Source organism: Notamacropus eugenii, chromosome 5 (assembly GCF_028372415.1).
Source record: "Notamacropus eugenii isolate mMacEug1 chromosome 5, mMacEug1.pri_v2, whole genome shotgun sequence".
Classification (NCBI taxonomy): Eukaryota; Metazoa; Chordata; class Mammalia; order Diprotodontia; family Macropodidae; genus Notamacropus; species Notamacropus eugenii.
In genome coordinates this window covers 273,565,372-273,585,826 of record NC_092876.1, presented here as the reverse complement: position 1 = coordinate 273,585,826, position 20,455 = coordinate 273,565,372, and the positions used below count along the sequence as shown (strand labels likewise).

Here is a 20,455-nt window from a genome sequence, read left to right as displayed (position 1 = left end):
AAATGGAAGTGTTTTTGTTAATCCTAGAGGTAGAAGGGAGTTATTGGAGATTTTTGAATAGTGGGATGGGAAATTCACTTTGGCAGAGGAGTGGAGAATGGAGTGGAGTGGAAAGAGGAAAATGAACCAAAAACTAATGTAATAGTGAAAAAATGAGGTGATGAGGAACTATATTTTTGTAATGGCTTTGTGAGTGAAAAAAAAGGTGACCATAGAAGTGATATTGTGAAGGTGGTAAAAACAATAAGACTTGAAGAGTGAGATAAAGCCATTGTGAAGACTTTTCATAGTAAAAATATGGGGAATATTGTATTTTCTAAATAAAATTTCTTTTCCATAAGGCCTTTCTTTCTGGATACCTGATTTCCAGGAATCTAGCCTTGTGGGCAGTTAGACCCCTCCCTTCTTTTCCTTTCTCTCTGTGAAAGTGCTGTGGATTTTAGCTGAAACTTGGACTCAAATCTCCCCTTTGTTTGTTATCAGCTCCGCCTTCCCCCTCCCCTCCTTTTTACTTCAGTTATAGAATAGGGCACATCAGCAGTTAGCTAGGTATTAGTTATAAGGAAGTGTGTGTGGATAGGTGTCTAGGGTTTGTCTAGTTTTTCACATTTAGACTGTAAGCCCACCTTCCAGCCAATGAAGAGGTGGGATAGTGGGGAGGTGGGATTCTCTGAGTTAGGGTAAAAGATTGTGCCTCGAGGTCTGTAAGTTGCCTCCTTTCATCAGCCCCATCCTGGTAGAGAGACGCTCCTTTCTCCCGAGAATTGAATAAAAATAATTTTCTGTTTTTACCTCGAGAAGCCTCTGAAGTTGTTAAAATTTTGGGTAAGGGTCTTTTAACCCACACACTTGACAACAGATTGGATATGAAGAATGCATTTTAGTGAGGAGTTGAGGAGTTTGTGAGTTTGGCTTATTGGGAGGATGATGGTGATTTTGTCACTAATGGACTTGAAGGAAAAGGGAGTGAAATAAAACAAAAGTCACATCATACTTTTAGAATCTACCTATAGCAAGGTTTTTGTTGATGAAAGATGATTATCCCAACCTGGGAGGAGGCTGAGGCAGTTTTGCAGTCTAGTCTTAGAAGTACATCTACTATCAAAAGGAGAGGAGTCAGAAAGTGAATGAGGGGAATGTGAGGAAAGAAGGCTAAAACCATCAAAGATTTCAAGAAGAGGAAAATTCAATGAAAAACCTAGAGCAAACGCAGGTAACTCAACAGAGGATATGAAACTTAGAAAAGGAAGAATGAGTATTCAAATCTTAAAAAAGTTACAACCTTCTCTCCATAAATATTATTAGTCAAAAAAAATTTAACCAACATTGGATGAATGCAGAGCTCTTTGGAATCACAAGAAAGCAGGCAACCACAGCTCAATATTCCAGAATAGTTCAAAAAAGAAATGAAAAATCTAAGAGAATCTAGAAGAGAATAAAGGTCAGAATTTCTAACCTATGTTGTAGAAATAATTAACAAAACAGAAAAATTTGAAAATAACAACAACCACCTATGCTTCAAACTCCAAGATGTATGTCTGTTAAATTTAATAATTCCAATGACATCCTAAACATTTGGTTTAAAGGAGAAGACATTTGAATAACATAAGACTATTCTATACCCCTCAGAAACTACAAAATGGAATAGAATAATATATTCCAAAAAGCAATGGACTTCAGGTTGCAGTCCAGAATTAAAGACCCTGAAAACTTCAGTCTGATTATTAATGCAAGTAAGATGAATGTTCAAGAAGAGAGGCATCTGACGCTTTCCTGGCAAAGAAAAGGTCAAATATGAGCAGACCATTCAACTTCCAAAAGGAAATTGATGATGTAAAACTGGAACTTTAGAGGGAGAGAGATTAGGAATGAATATATAAATCTGAGGAGCATTTATATAGAGTTAATTATTGAACCAATGAGAATTGAAAAACTCAATAAACAAGGTAATATAAAAGACCTAGAATAGAATCATGGTGGAACTAAGAGTCAGTGGGAATAATGTGGATGAAGATTTGGAAGAGGAGACTAAAGAGAGGCTTGACAGGTGGGAAAGAGCACTGTCATGAAAACATAAGCAACAAGAGAGTATCTAGGACAACAGGGCAATCAATAGTGTCAAAGGCTGCAGAGAGGTCAAGAACGGTTAGGAGAGAAAATGTCATGAGATTTGATAAGTAAAAGGTAATTAGAAAATTTGGAGAGGACAGTTTCAATTGAATTTTGAGGTTGGAAGCTAGTTTGCAGAGGGTTAGAAGTTATTGAGAGGAGAGAAAGTAGTGGCTTCCAGTATGGGTGACTTTCTCCAAGAGTTTAGCCAAGAAATGAAGAACAGATACAGGGTTTTAGCTAGTGGGTAAGGTCAGATTCAGTGAATCATTGTGGATCTTGTTGAAGAATCTCTGTAGTATTCCAGGGCCTGATGCAATCCATACAATTATCATTGCAATCAAATCACTGTCATCTGCCCTCATATACCTTTAACCATCTGGTGGTGTTGATAGCTCCTACAGATTTTGTTCATTAAAAAAGGATCTGGCTCTGGAGAATATAGTACTCACTTGATTAGGACTTCATTCAGTTGGACAGAAGTGCTGAGGTAAATCAAAGTTCACTATAGTAATTGCAACTTCCATGACTTTTTTTTTTAATTAACTGATTAATTTTTAGTTTTCAACATTCATTTCCAGAAGATTTTGAGTTCCAAATTTTCTCCCTATCTCTCCCCTCCCCCTACCCTGAGATGGCATTCTGATTACCCCTTCCCCCAGGCTGTCCTCCCTTTTATCATCTCCCTTATCCCCTGCCCCCGTACTTTCTTGTAGGGGAAGATAGGTTTCCATACCCCCTTGCCTGTATATCTTATTTCCTAGTTGCATGTAAAAACAATTTCTAACATTTGTTTTTAAAACTCTGAGTTCCAAATTCTCTCCCTTCTTCCCTCCCAAGACCCCTCATTGAGCAGGCAAGCAATTCAGTATAAGTTATACAGGTGTAGTTATGCAAAACACTTCCATAATACTCATGTTGTGAAAGACTAACTATATTCCCTCCATCATATCTCATCCCCCACTTATTCTGCTTTCTCCTTTGACCCTGTCCCTTTCCAAAAGTGTTTGCTTCTGACTACCCCCTTCCTAATAGGCCCTCTCTTCTATCATTCCCATCTCCCTTTATCCTCTTTCCCCTTACATTCCTGTAGGGTAAGATACCCAACTGAATGTGCATGTTATTTCCTCCTTAAGCCAATCTGATGAGAGTAAGGTTTACTCATTCCCCCTCACCTCTCCACTCTTCTCCTCCATTGTGAAACCTTTTTCTTGCCTCTTTTATGTGATTTTGTTTTTTAGATATTATCCTTTCATATTCAACTCACCTTATGCCATCTGTCTGTCTATCTATCTATCTATCTATCTATCTATCTATCTATCTATCTATCTATCTATCTCTGTCTGTCTGTCTGTCTATCTATCTATCTCTTCCAATTACCCTAATACTAAGAAAGGTCTCATGAGTTACAAATATCATCTTTTCATATGTGAATGTAAACAAGAACTTCCATGACTTTTTATCTCTCAGCTCTGCCTTTATTTTCAAGATAGTTCTTAGTCTTTAACAAGAAGCATGTGGATTTGTTGATTTATCTAATTTGTATTCAGCTCCCACCTACTGGGTAAAGCCTACCTATACTTCTTGGACTTGCTATATTTTGGTAAGCCCTCATCTCTGAACACTGGTATAATGGAACTGACTGGTTGTAGAAAAAGACAAATACCCTTATATGAGATTTTGTTCCATTTTGGTCATGGAAAAGAGAAGAAAAAATAACTTTTGTATGTGGAATGCTGATGAAATCAGCTTGAGAAAAAACACACTTCAAGTGATTAAAGAGTTTGAGGAGAAACACAAACTTCTGACAGAACCATTGAGAGAAAAGTCTTTCATAGAAACAAAAAGTTTGGAATGGCTGCAAGATTGCTCTCCATTAGTTCATTTACATATGACTTTTTTAAGGGTTTTGAAGCATATAACTGAGAAATTATAAGTCACAGAATTCTTTTGAGTTCTATGAAAATATTGCTTGTTGTTTGTATAATGTTTGATAGAATTGTAGATCCTGTCCACCCCCAGTTTGAGGGATTAGACACTATAGGTGACCAGATAAAAATAGAAGATAAAAAGATGAGAAGTCAAGGAACAAAAGAATTAGGCGACATAGCAGTCACCTATAGGGAGGTACTTAGGGCAGAACTGCCTCCTGTTGCTTGAACTGAATTGAGCAGAGCAGAGAAAAGCAGAGGAGAATCAGAAGATAAGAGCAGCTACTTTGCCCTGACAGCTAAGAGACCTTTTTGAAGGCAGGTAGGCTCTATCTACTGTCCTCCTTGGAAGAGAAACTGATTAGAGAAAGCAGAATTCTCCTTCTCAAGATGGATTTGCCAGTAATTCCCTCTAGCCTTCTCTGTAGCTTGAGAGGAGAAGCCTTTTATGGATCCTTGTATTGCCTTTAGCTTTAGCTTCTTGGGGTCAGGAAGGTCTGAGCTTAATAGAGGGCATGAAAAGAGGAAAAACAAGCTTTACAGATGTTTTGCCAGGAACTATGGTGATAGATATTTTGCTAAAAGAACTTAGTAGTTTCTCAGGATTCTGACAAGGGCAGCTGTGTGCTAAAAGCTTAAGGCTGTTTCAGGATCCTAAGAGTAGCAGAGAAGCATCTTTGCCCAGTAAGAAAGTTGGTAGAACCAGAAGGGAAGGGGAAGGAATAAGCATTTATTAAGTGCCTACTGTGTGCAAGGCATTGTGGTAAAGTCTTTGCAAATATTATCTAATTTGATTCTCATAACCACCCTGTGAAGTAGCTGATATTATTATCGCCATTTTACAGTTGAGGAAACTGAGATAGACAGAGGTTAAATGACTTGCCCAGGGTCACAATTTTACACTGAATTTGAACTCAGGTCTTCTTGACTCTAAGCCCAGAATTTTATTTACTTTGCCACTTTATGCCATAAATGGCATAAACAAGGAAGAAATTTTTCCTAGTAGGTGACATGAGGTACGGATTTTTCCCAAAACAGATTAGTACGAGCCAATTCGTAAGGTTGTTGTTTAAAATCAATATTAATGTGACTTATTATTATTGTTGCTGAAGCTATTTGTTCAGGCCCTGATTCTCTGGATGCAGCTCCCAGGCCTGAGGATTCTAGCAGCAACAAGCAAGCTTTGGGTGGAGCTGGAGGGGATCTGAGACTAGAAATTTGTCCATTTCATTCTTTTAGTTGCCCAATCCAGACTTTAAAATGATTAAATCAGGGTCACTTTCAGGATTGGCCTATTAAATACTAAGCTTTATGCCAAATCAGATGATAAGTATTTGATGTATTTCCCATGTTGGGACTTGTCCCTTTAAAGGCCTGCTTTCTGGGAATGAACTAACCAATTTATGGAAAGCTTTCTGATTCCTTTTCTCCTTGGCATCGAACAAAAAAAGGGTGAATTTTTTCATGATCCCAGAGAATGATTTTTTTTAACAATAGAAGAACTTAGCACATTTCCAAGGCCAGTAGAGTAAGCACAGACCCCTAGCACTGCAGAGAATTTTAGTCATTAAATGTTTTGATTTGAAGGACTGGATGCTAGTTGCCTACCTCTCCTGCCCCAATTTTTCTCTACTTATCCTGCTACAGTTTCTGAAATTCTATAAGTGGTTCATTCAATTCAATGCAGTTTGAGTCAAGTCAACTCAGCTCTAGAGCTGAGAATCAAGATCGGAGAAGAATTCTTGATGGTAGCTGATTCCATTCCAAGATACACCATTGACCTCTGTGTCTACCAGTCACTCAGCTGAGCATTCTACTCCTTCATGGAAGAATTTTAGTCTCATTCAGAAGTAAACACCATGCTGTAATATATCCTAAAGTATCTCATAGGTTCATAGATTGAGAGAGGGAAGAAAGAAAGCTTAGAAATCAGTTAGCTTGATTTCTTTATTGAACATAATCTGGGTCCCAGAGAATGATTTGCTCAGGGTCACACAGCTAGCAAGAATGGCAAAGTCAAGATTCAGATCTGAGAATCTAGGAAACATGAGAGAACGTATATGATAATGTTAGGTGAACTCATCAATAAAAAGCCATAATCACCTAAGTAGTGGTAGTGGCCATCTTCCTAATCTCCAACCTGAATCTTGAGCAAAAAGATATAATGGATCCTCATAGTAAATAGTGAGCTTTTTGCTGGCTCAGTCAGGTTTGCACAGATAGAGTAGGAGAATGCTTGCAGACCTAATTTATCTATTGTTTTTGTTGTTGTTCAGTGGTTTAGTCATGTCTGACTCTTTGTGACCCCATTTGGAGTTTTCTTGGCAAAGACACTGGAGTTGTTTGCCATTTTCTTCTCCAGTTCATTTTATAGATGAGGAGACTGAGGCAAACAGGGTTAAATGACTTGCTCAAGGTCATACAACTAGCAAGTGTCTGAGGCTGAATTTGTTCTTTCTTTCAACTTAAGAAGAAATTTTCCTGTCTCCATACCTGGCACTCCATCTATTGTGCCATCTGGTATGATTTATCTATTTTAGAGGATAACTTTTGTATTATTGAGCTACCTCCATTATCTGTCTGTTTAAAGGTTAGACTCCAGAAGTTTCTGGTTGCAGATGATTAACTTTTCTTGGTTTCTGTAACTCTCTCCCGAGGACAAGATAACACTTGTCCCCGCTGTAACAAGTTCGTGCTAGCCTTTTGTCTCCTTATAATGTACTTTGTGCAATTACTACCCCAGGGGATATTATGAAGATGCTGCCAGCATTTTTCATGTTCCCCTTACTTTGAATTATCAAATGCTCTACGTACCATGGAGCATTGAATCACTCAACTACTCTTTAGTGTAGTTGTGGACTGTGCAAATTTTTTTTTTTTTATGGAGCTATGTCAGTAATTTGGAATATCAGAGGCCTTGTGGTGTAGTAAATAGGGCACTTGAGTTGGAGTCAGGAAGACAGGAATTTGGACTTTATGTTAAGACTCTGGGACCCTGTGAATATAACTTAGTGTTTTTAGGTCCTAGGTCCTAGGTCTTTGTCATCTGTAAAATTGGGATAAAAATAGAGATAATGTACATAAAGAATTTTGCCAACCATGAAGTACTAGATAGTGATGAGCTATTATTATTTTCTAGGATTGGAATGATCTGCTGATTCATCTGCTGGTTCAAGTGCTAATATGACTATATTCACTGAATGACACCAGTTTTCAAAGAATTCCACTTCATTCCATAACTATAAGTCTCTCATATAGGAAATTCCTTCATTTTTAATTGAATTTTAAATACTGATTACTTTATCCTTCAAACTACAACATTTAGAAATTATTAAACATTTAACAAGGTGTTTTATGCAATTCTTGTGGAAAAGGAAGAATGATATGGGCCAATTTCATATGTTCAGAAATGGTTGAATGTCCAGACTCCAAGAAGAGTTCTTTATGGATCCATGACAACATCAAATGGAGGTGTTAGTGGAGGAGGGCCTCAGGGATTGGTAAGTGGCCTTGTGCTGTTTAATATATTTTCATTAATAACTTGGATAAAGGCATAGATGGTATTTTTATTAAATCTACAGCTGACACAAAGCTAACTATCATGTTGGATGAATTGAGATTACTCCCTACTTCTCACCACCTTCTCCCACCCCCTGTAAAAATCTTAACAGCTTAGAACTAGAGAACAGCTCTTCTGAAAAAGACCTAGGGGTTGTGGGGATAAAAATTATCCAGCCTACAAAAAGAGAAACTGAGACAGGGCTCTGAACCAATGGCACTTTATTAAAGAGTTCATGGTCTCTTCTAATGAAGTGGATCTCAGATCTTCCTCATGATCTGAGATGCTCCCATCTTCCAGGGACCTATTTTTATAGGGTTAGATGTCTAAGCATTTAAGAATAATTCCACTGGGTGACATATAAGACATAGATTAAAATAAATAAAAATGATCTGTCAGCAGAGTCATGAGTTGGATGGAGCAAGAAATATCTCTGCTGACTGGGTGGTCATAAGATGGTCATAAGAAGAATACTTGCTCATGATGGATAAAAGAAAATGGTCTGGGGGTACAAAATAATTTGGGGGGACTTTCCATGTAGTTGAATCACCTCTGGCACCCTGAGCTTGGTCACTATAACAAGGAAAAACAAGAGTAGAGGGCTTTTAGTTAGCTTTCTATGACTGTGTAAGTGATCTTACCATCTGCAGCGCATAGCTCTGGGGTCAAATACACAGAACTTATAATCACTATCCCTATCATATCAAATTGATTAATGCTGATTAGAAAAACCTGGAAAGATTTACATGAAATGATGCTGAGTGAAGTGAGCAGAACCAGGAGAACACTGTACACAGTAAACGTTGTGTGATGATCAACTATGATTTGGCTCTTTTCAGTAATACAATGATCCAAGACAATGCCAAAAGACTCATGACATAAAATGCTATCCACATCCAGAGAAAGAATTATAGAATCTGAATGAGGATCCTATTTTCACTTGATTTTTGTTTTCTTTTTTTTCTTTTTCATGATTTTTCCCTTTTGTTCTGATTCTTCTTTCACAACATGATTAATGTGGAAATATGTTTAACATGATTGTATATGTATAACCTGTATCAGATTGCTTTCCATCTTGGGGAGGGGAAATGAGAGGGAAAGAGGGAGAAGAATTTGAACTCAAAATCTTATAAAAAATGAATGTTGAAAACTATCTTTAAATGTAATTGGAAAAAATAAGATACTATTTATTTAAAAAAAAAAGTTGACCATGAAGAGTAGGTCGACATAAAAGATTTTGACAGTCAATTGTTTACAAAAACATTCATTACCTTTATTTCTATGACAGGCATTATGAGAGTTTCTGTGTCACTCATCAATAAATGCCATTGGGATCTTTGTTGCATCATTAAAGTAGAAAAAATGGAAGTAAAAGCAATGTTGCTTTGTTGTAGGGTCACATTCTATTAACTTCAAGTTTTGTACAGATGAGACTGAAAAGTTATTTGTTTATTCTGTGTCTTATCTTGATGAAATATACTCACTCCAGACTCATAAAACCTCAATAGATAACTGAGCCTGGTATTTTAATGAATTAATTTATTTTTAGAATATCACATACTGGATCATCTGATGGATGGTTGAATGGCTTTGAAAGGGAATTCTACTGATCTGGATAAAGAGACAAAGTCTTTTTGTTGTTTATCACAAAATTTATTGTATATACTGTAACCAATGGCAGCAGCATCTTCATGAAAGTTCTGAACTGAGGAGACTGAGGTATCTGAACTCCTATCAGCATATTAATTATAATTCAAATTGTCTGTTCCTTTTCTTATCTTAACAAGGAACCAAAATTTTTAAAATTAACAGGGGGTATGATGAAATGGAGTTAAAATGTAAGTCACAGGTTTGCTGCTATTTCTATAGGGTACATATGATGAAGATTATAAAGATTACACCATCCTAGTTACCTTTGAAATGGGTGCTTACATAGGTCAACAAATTTTCTAAGGTAGTAATTGAAGGAGAAGGAGGAAACCAAAAATAATGTGGCATTGTAGTAGTGAGGACATTCTGTGAGCAAATGTCACTTATTAGGCACTTAACAGATGTTTATTAATTAAGATTGATATACCTCATTTACTATTTGATAGGGTTATTAGATTGGTATATCAGGGAATTTTATATATAGTATGTCTGATAGTCTGGAAGTTTTGCTGGTTGAGCAACTGAACTACATACTCCCCTTTGCTATTTCTCCCCAGGTTATTTTACTTCAGGCTTCATATAGGACTGAAAACTGAAATTAAACCTTGCTCTGCTGCTGAGGTTCAAGTCTTCCTGCTGTTGCTTGCTTCTGAACTTGCTTCTTGCTCCATGCACAACCTAAGGTCTTCATCTCCTCTTGATCCCTAGGCATAGGAGCCCTCCTTAGTCAGCCCTGGATCTGTGACCATAACTGTGGATTGAACAACAGAACTGGCAATTGGCAACTATTCCCTTAACCCTATGCAAGTTTAGGTCCCTCTGTGAAGAATTTGGGACTTTTTTCTAGGGCACAGCTTTTCCCTGTGTTAGAATGTCCAATATGGCAGTTCCTGACCAGAATCCACCCCCTAATTTCTACTGACCTTTGTCTGTCTCCCTGCCAACCTAAATTGGAAAAAAAGATTTACTATAATTTTTTCTTGTTTTTCCCAATCAGGATTTAGTCTGGTATCTTTTCTAGATCTGTTGGAGTAACTGGGGGTAGAGGAAGCCTTATGGGGTCCTTTCTTTTTTGGGGGGTATTCTACACATACATTCTTATTAAACGCATTTTCACATTAGTTATGTTGCATAGAAGAATTAAAATGAATGGGAGAAACCATGAGAAAAACCCAAACAAAACAAAACATAACACAGGAGAAAATATTCTCCTTCATTCTGCATTCCAGTTCCATAGTTCTTTCTCTGGATGTAGATGGCATTTTGCCTCAAGTTCTTTGGGAATGTTTTAGGTCCTTACATTGCTGTGAAAGGCTAAGACCACTAGAAAAATTTCTCGCACGCTGGTTGTTACTGTGTATAATGATCTCCTGGTTCTGCCCTTTTCAGTCAATATCAGTTCATATAAGTCCTTCCAGGCCTCTCTGAAGTCTTCCTGTTCATCATTTCTTATAGCATCAGTTCTTATAGCACATTACATTCATATACCACAACTTGTTCAGCCATTCTATGGAGTTCCTTCTAAAAATTTACTCAATGTACAAAGGAGATATCAGATGTAAGATCTCTATTTTCTCCATTATAAAGAAATACTTAAAACACAGACACATAAACATCAGTTGAAAAATAGTTAAAATATGGTATAGCAAACCCTCAGTCCTTTTATATTCTTCCATCAAGTTGCAGTGCCTCAAAAGAAAGGTGAGATGCACAAATTCAGAGACATCTCCACTCCAAATGTTCATGTGGCACCTGACCTGTGGTAGAGTGTTCCAAGCTTGTATTGGGTCTGATTGGTCACAGTTGGACAAACTGTACCTTAACCCCAACATAGTTGGTCTTCTAGCACTAAGGACAAGCATCACCACCACCACCAGGTGAGGTGAAGGCCCTGGGAAACTTGTGGGATTAGTAAATATACATTTGACTTTTATATCTGACCTGTGTTATCTGAGCAACCCACAAGTGTAGCTCTCTTGGCAATCCAGGACCTGGTTTGGGCTTTCTAGGTCCTTTTATTTGTAATTATTTAGTAGGGAGACAATATATTCTTTGATACTTTGTTGCATCCATTATCTTACTGATGCAGCTAAGTGGTTCAGTGAATAGAGCCTGAGTCTAAAGTCAAGAAGTTTGAGTTCAAAACCAACCTCAAACACTTGCTCTGTGCCTCTGGGCAAGTCACTTAACCTCTATCTATCTTAATTTCCTCAACTATAAAATGGGAGTAATAATAATAATTAATAATGATAATGACATCTCCTACCTCAGGGTTGTTATGAAAATCAAATGAGATCATATCCTCCCAGTGATGGCCCCTTCACCAGTTAGAAGTTGTTGCTGGGCAGCCATTACCTTAATACAACCTTTTGAATTTCTGAGATGGCTATGAAGGCCGTAAGTATCTATCTAAGGATCTCTGTTCAGGGTCCTGAGTTCAAGAGAAGAAACAAAAAGCAAAAGAGACAGCCAGTGACTTGAAGTCTTGTCTCAGGCTCAAAAACCAAACAAATGCTCTCACTGCCATGTGCTTGTAGTTGCCACTGATTTGAGGAGAAAGGGAGAGATTTTCTCTCTCCCTCCCTTCTTTGCTGAAATTAAGAGGAAGAGAGAGAGACAAAGAAAGAAAAAGTGGAATCTTTCCTCTTAAAGTGTAGTTAGTGCACCTGCTCATCAGCTTGGATCATTTGTCAATTGGTGAATGGCTCTTATTCATATACATTTGAATAAGTTCCATATACATCAGAGACTTTCATTACAGAAATTTGTTGTAAAGATTTTTTTCCCTCTAGTTATTTGCTTCCATTCTAATTTTTGTTTGTGCAATAACTTTTTTATTTTTATATAGTCAAAATTATCTAATTTATCTTCTGTGATACATTCTATTTTTTGTTTGGCAATGGACTTTTCCTCTATCCATAGATCTGAAAGGTAATTTTTCCCTTGATCTTTTAATCTGTTTATGTCACACTTTCATATCTAAATCACATACCATTTGGAGCTTATCTTGGTTTATGGTAAAATGTTGGTCTATACATAGTATTTATCAGGCTCTTTTCCAGTTGTTTCCAGGAGTTTTTGTAGAACGGTTAGATCTTGCTCCAATATCTGGGATCTTTGGATTTATCAAATACTAGATTATGATACTTGTTTTCAAGTATGCCCTTTAGCAAGAGACCAGGAAATAGGTTTATCTCCATACATGTTCCTAGAGTAGCAGATCAGATGGGCTTCTCATTACTACCCCTTTCCCTCTTCTATAGGAAGTTATTGCAATGTTGTAGGTGAGAGGTGTTAAGGATCTACTATACTGGTGACTAAGTGACTAGAGAGGAGGAGATAGATGGAGGAGGTGTTGTGGAGGTAGACCAGTAAGACTTGGTAACTAAATATGTGGGGATGGAGCAGTGTGATAATAAGAAGTGCTTCTGAGGTGTGAATCTAGGCAACAGGAATGATACTAGTGCCTTCAAAGAGTGGCTGGTTGGGAAAGGTTCCAACTTTGAGATTCTATAGAAATTATCCTACTTACCCAAAATCACCAGACCTTGCTCTCCTGTGTTTATTCCATTTTTCTAACCCCAGAAAATTTTAAACAATACCAATTCTTGCTCAGAACTTGCCAAGTTCTTCCCCAGAAAAGACTTGATTATCTTAAATTGTCCCAGGGATACCATAGGCAGGGAGACAATGAAATTTTCTTCCTCTCTGCAATGTTCTGGGCAGAGTCTAGACATTTGTATTGCTCTGGCTCTGACCAACCAACGGGACCCATAACATGTAATTTAGCCTCTCACATAGCTCTCTTTTCCCAACAGAGCATTTCTTCATTCATGACTGAAGGATCATGTTTCAAATACAAGATATACTCATATCCCCACTTTCTCTGAGGCTCTGCTTTGTCCTTTACTGGCACTAGGTACAGTTGCAAAATGCTCTTGTGTACAGTATATAGAGCAGAGGCTTTGAGATTTTTTGCAAAACATGTATTATTGAGATATCCTTAAGATATCTTCCTTTATATAGAAATACCAGGCCAAATGGATCTTTTTACAAGCTAGCAGAATGAAATCTCACCTGAATAGTTTTTCACACTTCAGACAGTTTCCATCCTTATGCTTTTGACAACTACCCTTGGATGGTAGGATATTTTCAGTCTTTTGTTCACTGAGCACAGATCTTTTTGATGTGATTTTTCTCAGTTGGAGATGGAGAACTGGGGGTGCCAAGACATCTGTGGGAAGTGGCATGTACTAAGAATATTAGACCTCAAACTGAGGCATAGAATCAGAAGACCTGTGTTGGAAGATAGCCTCTGTCAATTCTTGACTAGGGGAGGTTGAGCAAGTAATTTATTTTACTTCTCTAAGTCTCAATTTCTTCATCTGTAAATTGAGATAATAATGCCTACCATATCTTATAAATTGTGTGAAGCTAGTCAGATAATATATGGGAAAAAAACTGTGAAATGATAAAACCCACACAATTATAAACTAGCATATGATTAATGTCATTATTAATTCTTCAGTAGCTTATGAACATTTAGTTCGGCATGGGAGATAGCCTATAAACAATCACTTTTGCTCAACATGGCACTTCCCTCAGGTTTAATTTTCAAACTTTTAATTAGAAGTGGCTGTGGGTATGTGGAGAGGAAGGTCTCTTAGGATATTTGACTACAAAGATAACTGACAACTACAAAAAAGTAATTGGATCCTTAGGAAAGAAAGTTTCCATCTTTCAAGATCACGATGGAACTAGGTTTAATGGAAAACACTTTGAGCATCTACTAATAAAGTGAGTTTAATAGAGAAACTTCTCGTCTCTTTTACACTGAAAAATGAGGGCACAACCACCCAAGCAATTCCCCGTATGTCAAGAACTAACTGTATTGATTGCTCTCTGAAGAATTCTGTAAGTTTAAGTTATGGACTTACAAATAAATAAGAATTCTGAGAACTCACTTCCAAATACTAGTGTCACATTATAGCAAGATAAGAAAATTTAACTACTTAAGTGAAAGCTTCTTCTCTCAGTCAACTCTAAGTTTCTTCAATCAGGTAAATTAAGTTCCCTTCCAATTAAAAAATGAATTATAGAATGTTAGTACTGGAAGTGATCTTTCAGAAATTATCTCATCCAACTCCACTGAGTAGAAAAGCATTATGAAAACTTTAAAGTGGATATGTTGGTTATTATAATTATTATTTTATAGGTAAAGAAACAAGTGACTTGCTCCAGGTCCCACAGCTAATATTGTAGAAAAACTAGGATTTGATCTGAGCCATATTCTGTTTCTTGTTTCACCTTCATTCTGCAAGTAATATGGGTTTTAGGCTGATAAAACAAAATCTCATTCTTCTTGCTAGTAGACCTGTGTTACAAAATATTGTACTCAGTTATTGTATTTAGAATTTCATTAATAAAACAACCTGTGATAATTTGTTTTCTCTCTTGTTACCTACACCATAATATCAATTTTGATTCTAAAATATTAACTCTTTGGACCTTTACAGAAAAAAATGCCAAACCCTGGTCAGACTTAAAAAAGTCTAGAAAAAATGTTAATAACATAGCTTAAACTTAATAGTATATTGGGAATACTTTTTTTTCCCCAAGAGAAGCTTAACCAGCACATACTTTCCAGTCTCCTTCTATCACTACAACTTCTCCAGGTTTTCAAACTTGGAGTTATCCTGAACTTTTCCTGCTTCCTCATGGCCAGCCTTCCCTAATATCTATGCAGTTGGCAAGCATTATGAATTCTATAGCTACAATGATTCTTTCTATTCTTTCCTCATGCTGCCCTTCACCTAGTTCAGGCCATTGTTACCTCTTATTTAGACCATTTAACTGTCTCTTGACTGATCATCCTGCTTCCAGCTTCTACCCTCCCCAATCTGTCCTCCACACACATACCAAAATAATCCTCCTAATGCATGAGGTTGATCATGAAACAACTCTACTCAAAATCTTTAGAGGCTCCCTGTAGGCTCTAAACTAAAATACAAAATCCTCACCCTGGCATTTGAAGCCTTTCAAAATCTGGCTTCAACTTTTCTTTGCAGATATTTCACTCTCCTTCACAAACTCTACATTACAGACCAAGTAGACTGCTAGTTGCTGTTCCAGAAACTTAACCTTTGCCACTCTTCCTCTTCCTTGTCTATGTGCCTTAGAATCCCATCTTCCTTCAGGTTCAATTCAAATGGTGACTTTTCAGTGATCAGTCTGTATCTCCCTTCTTATGTAACTTTGTATTTATTTATCTTTGTAGAGGTTTTATTCCCTTAGTAGATTGTAAATTTTATGAAGGCAGACATTATTTCATTTTTGTCTTTGTACCTTATTCATTTTAGAGTTTATTAAATGTTCACTGAATTAAATTCAATTTTTTGATAGCCAGTTGTCAGAAACCAATGGTGACAGTGATCAGTTACCTAAAAACAAAGAATGAAAGACTTTCAGAAGATCTCGACTGGTTAGCAGAACCCTATTCACCATGAAAATTAAATAAATGATGTCAATAACAACAACAAAGAATTGACTGACTATATCAACCTCAAATGACTTTTAACATGCATCCTAAATTAAGCTTGAGGTCTGAACCTCAGAACAGAAAGCTAATAGAAAGCAAGAGAAGGCACAGACACTGATGAAAAGGCCCAGGGGAAAAAAATCAACAAGCTATTTTTACTAAATTCCATTTAATAATGCTAGCTTATATTTAGATAGAGCTATATAGTTTTTATATCCATTATCTCACTTAACCCTGATTTGAGGAAGAAAGTTGGTTTTAGGACCTGGGAAGATAATTGTCCAATCTCCTTATTCTTGGAATTGACTTACCTGAGCTAGGAGACCTGAGCTAGGAGAAAAGAACGCATGAGGTTTAGGTGTTCTGTGGTTGGAGGAAGGAACATTGTTTTGAAAACTATGACCTCGTACTATGTGTTGTCTCCCATTTTTACTTCCATATGGAGAAAATGATTCTTTAATAGCAATATTCTCTGAGGGAGGAATCATGGAGTACCACAGTCCTGGAAGAATCAAAGTTACAAGAGCAATGGGAAGACACATGAAAGTAATAGGTGGCAATATTTTCTTTCTTTTCCAGTATTTTCTTATGAGTGTGTTTTGTCTAATTCTAGAAGTCCTAGAAAAAGTCCTGTTCTGATGCCTCATCTTGTTGCCATGTAGAGGTTACTTTGTCTGACTCAGGGCATTAACTTCTCTAGGTCTTTATTCTGTCTTTGGTAGGTAGAGGAAGACATCTGGTACAAAGCACGTCATCATCTTGAAGAGAATTCAATTAACTTATAAAGATTTTAGTTCCAGGGAGGGTCTCAGTTCTTTCTCTGCAAAAGAAAAGAAAACAAAAACGGCTCATAAAAATAGCTTTGAAAATAGAACTCATAGAATGTTCTGAGCCCCAAGGTGATGTGTTGAATGCCAAGCCCAACCCACCTCAGATGCCAGTTAAAATTATGCTTATCTAGCAAATCATTGTAATAAAGGTAAATCACTAGTAAACAAAACTTTTAAATAGCAAAGAAATTCTCAGAGTTAAATCTTACCCGTATGTTTCCTGGGATAATAAAACAAAAAGGGAGAAACAGAGAGTGAAAGAGATTCTCCATTTGTAGTTCCAGTAGTTATTTCCAAATTCCAAAGTTTAGTCACTCTGCTGGATTCTCTCAATAAATCAAAGTGATAGTCAGAGAACGGAAAAAGCTTTGGTCACTCCAAGGCTTGGAGTCTCTTCCCGCGGGGACGTCCTCCATCTGCTATCCCTCTACTTCCATTCTCTGTCACTGTGTGTTCTTTCTCCAAATCTTGTTCCTACTCACTCTTCACAGCCCTCTCCTAGAAATTTTTAAAATCCTCAATATATTGGAAAAAATTCTCTTCTCCAGTCCTGATCTAGCAATGGGTTTTTTATCCTTAAACTGTGGAGAATTTAAACTCCAAGTATCTTCAGCAAATTGGGCCTCCCTCACATGATAGTAGTCCACACCTTGCTAGAAGGACTGTTAGAATGTCAGTGAAATAAATGAATAGAGATGATTCTGAATTCTTTCTTTTCTTTTTAAAATTTAATTAGTTAATTTATTTTCAGTTTTCAGCAATCACTTCCATAATTTAAAAATTTTCTTTCTCTCCCTGAGACAGTATACAATGTCATAAGGGTTCTACACATACATCCTTATTAAACACATTTTCACATTAGTCATATTGCATAGAAGAATTAAAACGAATGGGAGAAACCATGAGAAAAACCAAACCCAGACAAAACATAAAACAAGAGAAAATAGTCTGCTTCATTTATTCTGACTATAGTTTTTTCTCTGGATGTGGATTGATTCTGTATTCCTGAAGGGGATGTTGGCAAACATAAACTGAGAAGACTTTTGATATAGACTTGGAAAAAAGGCTATTAGAAAACCTAACTAAGTATGAAGAGGTTCAAATGTGGCTATAAATTCTATGATCATAGTGATTCAGAAAACATAAAACTGCAAAATGGTCCACAGTCCCCTGTATTCCCTTTTTGATTCTCCCAGGAACAGTTACAGGATGATGAAAAAGGAGGCAGAAGGTACTAAGAACCTCATAGATTTGGGGTCAGTTTGACATTAAATTCAACGGTAAATTCACTTAATGATAGATAACATTTAGGGTAAGCTGCAGGACTCATGTGAGAAAACAATATGGGATACAAGGAGTTGGATCATAAAATATCTGTGAGACAAGGCATGTTAACACTGGCAGGAAGCCCAAGGTGATACTGCATTTGCTGAGACAAATACAATTTTTTTATAATTCTAAGTTTTTTATTTTATACATTTAAAAACATGATTCTAAGGAGTCCACAGGCTTCACAAAACTGGCAAAGGGCAGTCTCTAAAGTTTCTTCCAATTCTAAAAATCTATGATCCTGTGACTTCCCTACCCACAAATAAGCATAGATTTTCCAGCTGCTTCATTCAGTATCAATCAACAAATATTTGTTGAGTCTCTGCTCTGTGCACAACAGTCCAAGAAACTCTGGATTCTTTCAATTTAGAATGCGTTTTTCTGGACCATCAACATTGATGTGGTACCCCCTCTGTTCATCTTGTCTGGATAGTTTTAGCCTCTTGGACCTGAAACAATGCAATTAACACAGAGCAGAAATGAAAAGCAGAAACATTTTTAAGGTCTCAAAACACTATTCCATACTCCCCCCTCCCCATGCCAACAAATTCAGCATCAAGCTCCTCGTGGAAGTGAGAAAATGACTCTGCTGATAGCTTCTCTCAGGACTTCTTTTACTTTTTCATTCCTCAAGCTGTAAATAAAGGGGTTCAGAAGGGGAGTCACCACTGTGGTAAAAACAGCAGTTACTTTGTCAAAATCCAGTGAATAGCTCTGGTTAGGCCTCACGTACATGAAAATAGAGCTTCCATAGGCGATGGAGACAACCGTGATGTGAGAGACACAGGTAGAAAAGGCCTTCTGACGGCCTTGGGCTGAGGGGATTCGCACAATGGTGGAGATGATGTAGCTGTAAGACACAATCGTGAGTACCAAGGAGCTTAGGACAACCATAGATGACAAAAGGAAGTTGATAATCTCTATGAGATGAGTGTCTACACAGGCAGTCTGTAACAGAGGGGCAATGTCACAGAAGAAATGGCTAATCTCCTTGTTACAATAGGGCAACCTGGACACCACAATAGTTGGACACAATACTGATAGGAAAGCTCCTATCCAACAACCCAGAACTAGCAACAGGCAGACTCTTGTTGTTCATTATGATGGTGTAACGTAGTGGGTTGCAGATAGCGACATAGCGATCAAATGACATCACAGCCAAAATGATAAACTCAACTGTGCCCAGGAAGAAATAGAAATATGTCTGGGTGATGCAGCCTGCAAAAGAGATGGTTTTTCTTTCTTTGAGAAGGCAGGCCAACAACTTGGGGGTGATGACAGTGGTGAACAAGACATCCAAAAAGGACAAGTTACTGAGGAAGAAATACATTGGAGTGTGGAGACGATAATCAGTCCAGATCAGGGAAATGACGACAATGTTTCCCGCTATGGTTAGCATGTATGTTAACAAGAGGACTACAAAGAGGAAAGTCTGCAGCTCCTGGAGAATAGGGAAGGCGACCAGAACAAACTCAGTCACTGCACTCTGGTTTTCCATGGTTTTTGCTCCAGGATGTGGGTCTTGGCTGAGAACTAGCAAAGGAAGAAAGATCAGTTGATGTGCTCATTCATCTGTGCTGAAGCTGCTTTGCAAAGAATATTGAGTCAGGAGACTTAGGTTCCACTCCCAGTTCTGTCACCAACTAGGGATATGACAAAAGCATTTGAGCACCCCTTCCCTCCCCCCTGACCCCTGCTGAAATTGGACTCCCATCTTTCCTTTCAGTTTCATCTTCTCATCTTCCACTATACCCCTTCTTATGTTCTATGCTCCGGTCATATCATAATACTTACTGTTCCTGAAACTTGTCTTGTTTCTTTCTATCTCCAGGTCTTTGCTTGAACTCTTTCTTTATATGGAATGTTCTTCTATATTACTACTCCCCATACTTCCTCCATACATGTTACATATTTTCTTATTCTTGTAATCTTTCTCACCATTCAGTTTCTATCTCAATTACTATCACTCATCCAATAAACATTTATTAAACACCTACTATATGAAAGGTGCTGGAGATACTTTTATGGAATATTAAAGCCATAGTAGAGGTTAACATAGAACTTGTTTGGTCTAATACCCTTATTTTACTGGGGAAAATAAGGTCTAGAAAAATGAAGTCACTTGTCTGATGTCACATGATTAGTGAGTGGCCGAGCTAGGGCTTGAACCTTGGACTAAAAATCCTGAGTCTTGCAGTTCAAGTTATTACTATTAGGTTTTGCATTTTCCCCAATGTCTAGTGAAGTACATTCATTGAATTCATAGCTGAATGAATAAAGATTAGAACATTGTACAGTAAAGGGTACATAAAGATCATTTAGTCTAATCCTTTTCTAAGGGCCTAGCTTATAGTAGGTGCTTAATGTTTTTTGTATTGGTCTTGAGATAGACATTTAACCTATCTGAGTGTCAGATCACTCATTTTATAAATTTTATTATTTTATTGTTACTATTCCATTAATCCAAAGACTGCAATTGACAAAGATTTTTATTCTTTCTCCTTTCTCT

The 20,455-nt window shown here is 37.2% G+C and overlaps 1 protein-coding gene across 1 annotated transcript; it reads right to left on the bottom strand.

The window, feature by feature from the left end:
• Positions 1-18,501: 18,501 nt before the first annotated feature.
• Positions 18,502-19,444, bottom strand: OR6M1 (olfactory receptor family 6 subfamily M member 1). Its single transcript, XM_072617012.1, is given in 2 exon segments — positions 18,502-19,038; positions 19,040-19,444. Coding segments are annotated over 2 exon segments (942 nt in total).
• Between the last annotated feature and the right edge of the window lie 1,011 nt (positions 19,445-20,455).